This window comes from Oncorhynchus mykiss, chromosome 19 (assembly GCF_013265735.2).
Source record: "Oncorhynchus mykiss isolate Arlee chromosome 19, USDA_OmykA_1.1, whole genome shotgun sequence".
In the NCBI taxonomy this organism is placed as follows: Eukaryota; Metazoa; Chordata; class Actinopteri; order Salmoniformes; family Salmonidae; genus Oncorhynchus; species Oncorhynchus mykiss.
The window spans coordinates 55,221,945-55,231,085 of record NC_048583.1 but is presented as its reverse complement, the minus strand read 5'-3'; the positions used below and the strand labels follow the sequence as shown (position 1 = coordinate 55,231,085).

General features: G+C 40.8%; 1 protein-coding gene across 1 annotated transcript; it reads right to left on the bottom strand.

The window, feature by feature from the left end:
- Positions 1 to 2,209: 2,209 nt before the first annotated feature.
- Positions 2,210 to 4,233, bottom strand: LOC118941490 (tonsoku-like protein). Its single transcript, XM_036955108.1, has 3 exons — positions 3,889 to 4,233; positions 2,795 to 2,916; positions 2,210 to 2,699 (listed from the first exon to the last, which is right to left on the bottom strand). Exons 1-3 carry the CDS (start codon positions 3,993 to 3,995, stop codon positions 2,500 to 2,502), a joined length of 429 nt encoding a protein of 142 aa, XP_036811003.1. The 5' UTR covers positions 3,996 to 4,233; the 3' UTR covers positions 2,210 to 2,499.
- Between the last annotated feature and the right edge of the window lie 4,908 nt (positions 4,234 to 9,141).

Sequence of the window (9,141 nt, the reverse complement as noted above, 5' to 3'; positions counted from 1 at the left end):
TACGCCGCCAGGGACTCAAATCCTGCAGTGCCAGACGTGTCCCCCTGCTTATGCCAGTACATGTCCAGGAGCATTTGGATGATCCAGAAGAAGATTGGGAGAATGTCATACGGTCAGATGAAACCAAAATATAACTTTTTGGTAAAAACTCAACTTGTCGTGTTTGGAGGACAAATAATGCTGAGTTGCATCCAAATACCTACTGTGAAACATGGGGGTGGAAACATCATGCTTTGGGGCTGTTTTTCTGCAAAGGGACCAGGACGACTGATCCGTGTAAAGGAAAGAATGCATGGGGCCATGTATCATGAGATTTTGAGTGAAAACCTCCTTCCATCAGCAACGGCATTGAAGATGAAACGTGGCTGGGTCTTTCAGCATGTCAATGATCCCAAACACACCGCCCGGGCAACGAAGGAGTGGCTTCGTAAGAAGCATTTCAAGGTCCTGGAGTGGCCTAGCCAGTCTCCAGATTTCAACCCCATAGAAAATCTTTGGAGGGAGTTGAAAGTCTGTGTTGCCCAGCAACAGCCACAAAACATCACTGCTCTAGAGGAGATCTGCATGGAGGAATGGGCCAAAATACAAGCAACAGTGTGTGAAAACCTTGTGAAGACTTACAGAAAATGTTTGACCTCTGTCATTGCCAACAAAGGGTATATAACAAAGTATTGAGATAAACTTTTGTTATTGACCAAATACTTATTTTCCACCATAATTTGCAAATAAATTCATTAAAAATCCTACAATGTGATTTTCTGGATTTTTTTTTCTTCTCATTTTGTCTGTCATAGTTGAAGTGTACCTATGATGAAAATGACAGGCCTCTCTCATCTTTTTAAGTGGGAGAACTTGCACAATTGGTGGCTGACTAAATACTTTTTTGCCCCACTGTATCTACATAATGCATAATATTAATATAACATAATATAAATGCCTGAGATCCATCTGCAGCCTGTCATCAAAAGATACACCTTGTGTATTCTACTTGAATAACTCTCAACAATAAGTCACAACTGAGTTCCTAAAAAAAATACAGGTCTACTGGTTAAATAAAATGCTGTAAAGCCAAATGGGAAGGGTTGCAATTTTTGGGAGACTCAAATAAAAAAAACATAGGTTTATATAGTGTAATTTTTATATATCTTCTTCTGAGAGGATTCTAGCTAGACTAGAACATAACCACATGCATGTCATAGTCTTTTTTCCCTCAAACTAATAGGTAAGACACAGCAGCTGTCGGAAGACACTGTGACCACTAATATGTACTTGCTGCACTTTCTAGAAAGTATTTCAGTATGCATGCATACTACATCTTTCAAACTGTGAAAAGGTTTGTGCATGTTTTCAAAAATGTCCCAACCATAAGTGGTTAGCAGCCCTTTACACACATGGGTATGCTTAAATAGTTATCAAGGTGGCAGTAGCACCATCCACAAGTTGAACTAACAGAAACCATTTAGTATTTGCTTTTTAGAAATTGGAAATTACAATAACAGGTGATGAAATTAGTTATCCTAACCATAATCGCTTTGGCCCAATCTCTGAGTGATATAGTGATACACTGAGGTGACAACACTGATGTGTGACTAGGCACTTTCCCACAGTATCTTGACGCTCACCCAAAACCCTCCTCTGTAGAAACATTAAACAGTGAGAAGAAGGCCAGTCAGTGGGTTAACTAAAAAGGAATGAAACCACAGTGTGAAGCTGTGTGTCTTTAGAAACTCACACCAAGTTGGGTGTGAAAACGGTTTCATTTGCAAGACTCATGACGCTCCAGTGTTGGTGTTGGAGATACAGCGGCTGTGGGAAGAGACTAGGGGGAACTTGACAGAATGCAGCAATTTAATAATTTCTCAGCTTGACCATTTCTTCAGTCAGTCAGCAACTGTTGGGGGGGTTGCATGGAAAAAAGCACCATGGCAAATAGAGTTAAATAATGATGATTATGTTCACTTGATATTTGTGTTTTCCATTGAATACTCACAAAACTTAGACAAAATACAAATACAGACTCAATTTACACGTACAGTACCAGTCAAAAGTTTGGACACACCTACTCATTCAATGGCTTTTCTTAATTTTTTAAAACTATTTTCTACATTGTAGAATAATAGTGAAGACATCAAAACTATGAAATAACACATATGGAATCATGTAGTAACCAAAACAGTGTTAAACAAATGGTATATTTGAGGTTCTTCAAGGTAGCTAGCTACCCTTTGCCTTGATGACAGCTTTTCACTCTTGACATTCTCTCAACCAGCTTCTTGAGGAAAACTTTTCCAACAGTCTTGAAAGAGTTCCCACACACACCCTGTAATAATTATACCTACATAATGCATTCAAAATATTGGTGCCGAGATCCCTCTGCAGCCTGTGTCACCAAAAGATGCCTCAAATATGAGGACCAAGGAGTGTAAATCATCTCAAGTGTACACATTGGAATCGAAGCGACACCAGTCTTTAAAGGTGTGAAAACTCAAGGAGTCTTCCTCACAGTAAAGGGGCAGTAGTGAGCAGGCACTTGGCATCCCTGGAGAGGAAGCAGCCCCCGGGCCTCCTCTGGCCCCAGATCTGCTGCAGCGCCTTGCAGTCCAGTTTGTTGAGCACCTGGGAGCACAGCCACAGGTCCTGGACCTGGTCTGACAAGTCGTCCAAACTAGAGCTGTCCCAGGGTCCGGCTACCTGACAACCTGAATAAAGAGAGAGAGAGGTAACAAATTAGGACTAAGAAAGCGACAGAATCAGACTGAGAACCAACAGACTACTTACTATGTGCCTACTGTACCTTGGAGGTTGAGATAGGTCAAAGGTCGCCGGTTGGAGAGGATGCTGTGGAGTCCCGCTGAGGTCACCGCTGGGTTCCATGCCAGGTCCACAGACACCATGGAGGGACAGAGAGGCAGACACCTGGACAACAGGACACACAGAACATACAGATCTCAGTACTGGACAGTCAGGTCACATGAACTAGAGGTAATATACAGGGCAGACACTTGGAAAAAACCCAGGCAGCTCAACTAGCTAAATACAAAGTCAACAGTAAAGAGGCGACTCCGGGACATTGTCCTTCTAGGCAGAGTTGCAAAGAAAAAGCCATATCTCAGACTGGCCAATGAAAATAGAAGATTAAGATGGGCAAAAGAACACAGACACTGGACAGAGGAACTCTGCCTAGAAGGCCAACATCCCGGAGTCGCCTATTCATTGTTGACATTGAGACTGGTGTTTTGCGGGTACTATTTAATGAAGCTGCCAGTTGAGGACATGTCTGTTTCTCAAACTAGACACAAATGTACTTGTTCTCTTGCTCAGTTGTTCACTGGGGCCTCCCACTCTTCTTTCTATTCTGGTTAGAGCCAGTTTGCACTGTTCTGTGAAGGGAGTGGTACACAGCGTTGTACGAGATCTTCAGTTTCTTGACAATTTCACGCATGGAATAGTCTTCATTTCTCAGAACAAGAACAAAGTTCTTTGTTTCTGGCCATTTTGAGCCTGTAATCGAACCCACAAATGCTGATGCTCCAGGTACTCAACTAGTCTAAAGAAGGCCAGTTTTATTCCTTCTTTAATCAGACAATAGTTTTCAGAATTGCTAACCTAATTGCAAGAGGGTTTTCTAATGATCAATTAGCCTTTTAAAATGATAAACTTGGATTAGCTAACACGACATGCCATTGGAACACAGGAGTGATGGTTGCTGATAATGCGCCTCTGTACAACTATGTATATATTCCTTTTTTTTTTTTTAAATCAGGCCGTTTCCAGCTACAACAGTCATTTACACTGTATTTCTGATCAATTTGATGTTATTTTAATGGACTTTTCTAAGTGACCCCAAACTTTTGAACAGCAGTGTACGTTGAGAGAAACCACACACACCTGGCGAGGGTGGAAATGCTGCTGTCCATCAGTCCATTTCCCGCCAGATTCAGGTGGGTCAGGGAGCAGTCATCCTGTGGAACACACAAATAACCAATCAGAACCATGTTCTCTGTGACTCCTTTTCCATTTTCAGCAAGGGACCAATCAAATCCCAGATCTCATGGTATGCCCTTAACCAGGCAGTTAGACATAGTACTATCACCCAATATGTCAGTGTTGAGTTCTCAGTTTAAACATTACTAGTTGACATGAATTTTACTTACAGAGGAGCCATCACTACTATCAGGTATGAAGGTAAGACCCAGATGCAGACAATGCCGAATTAACAATGGTTTAATAATCCAACAGGGGCAGGCAATAGACAGGTCAAGGCAGGCAGGGGTCAGTAAACCAGAGGAGGGGCAAAGGTACTGGACGGCAGGCAGGCAGGCTCAGGGTCAGGGCAGGCAGAGGTCAATAATTCAGAGGTGGGGCAAAGGTACAGGACGGCAAGCAGGGTGGACCGCAAGTGGAGTGGTCAGGCAGGAGGGCTCAGAGTCAGGACAGGCAAGGGTCAAAACCAGGAGGGCGAGAAAAAGAGACTGGGAAAAGCAGGACATGAGACAAAAAACATTGGTTGACTTGACAAACAAGACGAACTGGCAACAGACAAACACACAGGGGATAATGGAGACAATCACAAAGACAGGTGAAACAGATCAGGGTGTGACAACTACATTTGCTCCTCTAAATATCATCTTGCCATAGCTCCCCATTAAGTCAAATATACAATTACGATACAACCATTGTATCCTAATTACCATATCAACACATTTCTTAGCTTGAATACCAAAGGCAAAGCTGTGCAGCAGATAAGCGGATGACAAACTTCTTTTTCAAACTGTGAAATGTTTTCTCAACTTGCAAGGCGCCTGCCTCAGACCAGAAACGCAACCAATTGTTTCAACAAATTATATTAAAAGCTCCTCATAATTTACTGATCCATTTCTTAGATTTGCTGTCTTTATCGTGTACTTTCCTGGACAAATTTCCTCTACTAAGTAAATACTTACTGTAGATTCTGTGATAGTTTATGCATTTCTTTGGACAAACAATGCTTAAAGTGAAAGTACATTATATAATAACTTTATTTGAATTTGTGTGTGTGTGTGTGTGTGTGTGTGTGTGTGTGTGTGTGTGTGTGTGTGTGTGTGTGTGTGTGTGTGTGTGTGTGTGTGTGTGTGTGTGTGTGTGTGTGTGTGCATTTGTGTGTGTGTTTGTTTACCTGGGAAAGGAGTTCTAACGTCAGATGTTTTGAAGGAGGGTGGTCAGCGGTTCCACAGCTGATGTGCAGTTAATACAGGTAATGAGTGGAGAACAGGAGGGATTCTTAAAGAAAAACTAACATGTCTGTGAGAGCCGGAATTCTTACTGGTTGATAGGTGATCAAATACTTATGTCATGCAATAAAATGCTAATTAATTACTTAAAAATCATACAATGTGAGTTTCTGGATTTTTAGATTCCGTCTCTCACAGTTGAAGTGTACCTATGCTAAAAATTACAGATCTCTACATGCTTTGTAAGTAGGAAAACCTGCAAAATCAGCACTGTGTCAAATACTTGTTCTCCCCACTGTATGTGGTACTGGGATCAAACACACGTTATCCTGAACCCTGACCCGCATTCTGATTGCAGGCATTGACATAGGCATTGGTGCAGCCACTATCTGGTGTGGGACCTCAAGTTGAGAGGCAGAGGAATGTATTTTAGAAACCATAGAAACAGAGCTACTAGAACAGAAACCCCCATTCAAGTCAATGACCTGTGATGGGTGAACCAGTCTAGTAATTATATTTCTATGTTAGAAACCAGTAACTCCCCAGTCATTCACATACACTACATATCCAGTGATGCAAAATACAAAATGGCTCACGGCACCAAAAGTACAAATCCCGCCCATCTGGCACTCCAGGCTGACTAAAGCAAATGCTCAACGTATTTGAAAGATTTGAAATAGTATTTGAACCCAGATCGGCTCTCAGTCGATCTATCTGACCTGCTGAGTGCTGTGGTGGGTCTGGGGTGGTGTGGAAGGTCGGGGGTCATCGCGTCGGCTACTGTGGGGCTCTATGACCTGCTGCTCTCTCTGTAAAGCTGGGTGATATGGACAAAATTATAATATCATGGTACTTTATTCAATTTTGACGGTTTGATTTTTTTTTTATAATAAAAGTTCTAAATATGCATTATGGGTATTGCATTACCATAGGATGGTAACAAATATATTCTAAGTGGTTTTAATATGCTTTCTCCATTCTGGTTGCTTTATACTGTTAAACCAAACTTCAACCAAAAATAATAGGAGGACAGAACTTTGTATTGATCAGTCTCCATCAGTTAGTACATTAGTCAAATGCCATTCAAGACACAGGGACATTACATGGCAAACAAAACAGAAACTTAGAGCCACTAAAAGTCCAAGCTAACATATGGAATTGTTTTAAGATGGTCATACCATGGATCATTTGTCTATTTGATTTAGAATTTTAATTTGTAAACACTTTTTTGTTTACTACATGTGTTATTTCATAGTTTTGATATCGTCACTATTATTTACCATGACTGGTACTGTATGTTATATTCAAAACTTCCAATAAATCCTCACCTTCATGGAAATTATGTCAGAGTAATATACAGATGAAGTCAGAAGTTGACATGCACCTTAGCCGACTACATTTAAACTCAGTTTTTCACAATTCCTGACATTTAATCCAAGTAAAAATTCCCTGTCTTAGGTCAGTTAGGATAACCACTTTATTTTAAGAATGTGAAATGTCAGAATAATAGTGAGAATGATTTATTTCAGCTTTTATTTCTTTCATCACATTCCCAGTGGGTCAGAAGTTTACATACACTCAATTAGTATTTGGTAGAATTGCCTATAAATTGTTTAACTTAGGTCAAACATTTCGGGTAGCCTTCCACAAGCTACCCACAATAAGTTGGGTGAATTTAGGCCCATTCCTCCTGACACAGCTGGTGTAACTGAGTCAGGTTTGTAGGCCTCCTTGCTCGCACACGCTTTTTCAGTTCTGCCCACACATTTTCTATAGGATTGATGTCAGGGCTTTGTGATGGCCACTCCAATACTTTGACTTTGTTGTCCTTAAGCCATTTTGCCACAACTCAGGACTTATGTTTGGGGTCATTGTTCATTTGGAAGACCAATTTGTGACCAAGCTTTAACTTCCTGACTGAGGTCTTGCGATGTTGCTTCAATATATCCACATCATTTTCCATCCTCATTATGTCATCTATTTTGTGAAGTGCACCAGTCCCTCCTGCAGCAAAGCACCCCACAACATGTTGCTGCCACCCCCGTGCTTCACGGTTGGGATGGTGTTCTTCGGCATGCAAGTCTCCCCCTTTTTCCTCCAAACATAACAATGGTCATTATGGCCAAACAGTTCTATTTTTGTTTCATCAGACCAGAGGACATTTCTCCAAAAAGTACAAACTTTGTCCCCATGTGCAGGTGCAAACCATAGTCTGACTTTTTTATGGCAGTTTTGGCGCAGTGGCTTCTTCCTTGCTGAGCGGCCTTTCAGGTTATGTCAATATAGGACTCGTTTTACTGTGGATATAGATGCTTTGTACCCGTTTCCTCCAGCATCTTCACAAGGTCCTTTGCTGTTGTTCTGGGATTGATTTGCACTTTTTGCACCAAAGTACGTTCATCTCTAGGGGACAGAACGCATCTCCTTCCCGAGCGGTATGAGGGCTGTGTGGTCCCATGCTGTTTATTCTTGTGTACTATTGTTTGTACAGATGAACGTGGTACATTCAGGCGTTTGGAAATTGTTGCCAAGGATGAACCAGACTTGTGGAGATCTACAATTTTTTCTCAGGTCTTGGCAAAGAGGCACTGAGTTTGAAGGTAGGCCTTGAAATACATCCACAGGTACACCTCCAATTGACTCAAATTATGTCAATTTGCCTTTCAGAAGCTTCTAAAGCCATGACATCATTTTCTGGAATTTCCCAAGCTGTTTAAAGGCACAGTCAACTTAGTGTATGTACTGTAAATGTCTGACCCACTGGAATTGTGATACAGTGAATTATAAGTGAAATAATCTGTCTGTACACAATTGGTGGAAAAATGACTTGTGTAGAGTGGTTGAATAGCGAGGTTTAATGACTCCAACCTAAGTGTATGTAAACTTCCGACTTCAACTGTTGCTGTATAAAGTGGTTTCTCAATCATTTCAATATGAAGCTGACTAGGCTTTATTATTACTATAATGTACTGCACAGTGATGAGATTGGTGTGTTAAAACTACAAAGTTAATATTTGTATGATATTTATTAGAGAGTGTAAAACCTAACGTGAGATTATTCTGTGATTGTAAAAGGGAAGGTGAGCAATCCATCATCATTACCTTGCTCTTATCACCATTCAGCTTGGTCTTGATATTTTTGATGATGAACTTACACAAAAAGCAGGTACCTGGAAGGACAGCTTTGATCTGAGGGAGAGGGAGACATGTTAGTTAGTAGGCCAAACCAGACGTTTGTGACAAAAATCGATTTTCAGGATGTCTCCTGGTCTGACAAATAGTGCTGTATCCCTGCCACTTTTCACCGCAGATACGGAAGGCCGACAGGCGGATGAGGTGGACTGAGGCTATACAAAAAATATATATATATCTAGCTTAAACAGATGGATTTTGATAGGGATATTTTTATTATGTTAATTAATTTGACGCCCAGTGCAGTCAAAATCTTTATTTTCCTCTGTTTTATATATATTTCCACACTATGTGGTTGGAATAATACTGTGAAATTGTGAAAATTATTATAACGCCCTTTTAGTTTAAGAGCTGTTTGAAAAGACTGCCTGAAATTTCAAGCTATCTTGGTGGGAGTTTTGATCTGGATGGTGACGTCATCAGGCGGTAAATTAGTTAATAGACCAATAAGAAAGAGAGTTCCACACATCACGGCCAATAACAGGTAGTTTTACATTTTCCCCTCCTCAGACCACTCCCAGACAGTCCTAGAAAAATTATTGATTAAGAAATTGCTCTTTGCTAAGAAGCTATTTTTGTTTCTTTTTGACCATTTTAATGTAAAACAATCACAGGTAAGGTACTTAATTGTTAACCAGAAATGATTTGATATAGAGATAAAAACGGCTTCATACTATCCCAACCCTGCACACCTGGAACTGCAGGCAGGCTAAAGGAAATGCTCAAAGTATTGAACATT

What these genes read in the sequence shown, in the direction of transcription:
- LOC118941490 (XM_036955108.1), bottom strand. Translation starts at nt 3,995, where the DNA reads ATGGTTCTGATTGGTTATTTGTGTGTTCCACAGGATGACTGCTCCCTG. An exon ending in AGCATTTCCACCCTCGCCAG is followed by an intron (nt 2,917 to 3,888) that starts GTGTGTGTGGTT and finishes CCTGTTGTCCAG; the next exon opens with GTGTCTGCCTCTCTGTCCCT. An exon ending in GACCTATCTCAACCTCCAAG is followed by an intron (nt 2,700 to 2,794) that starts GTACAGTAGGCA and finishes CTCTTTATTCAG; the next exon opens with GTTGTCAGGTAGCCGGACCC.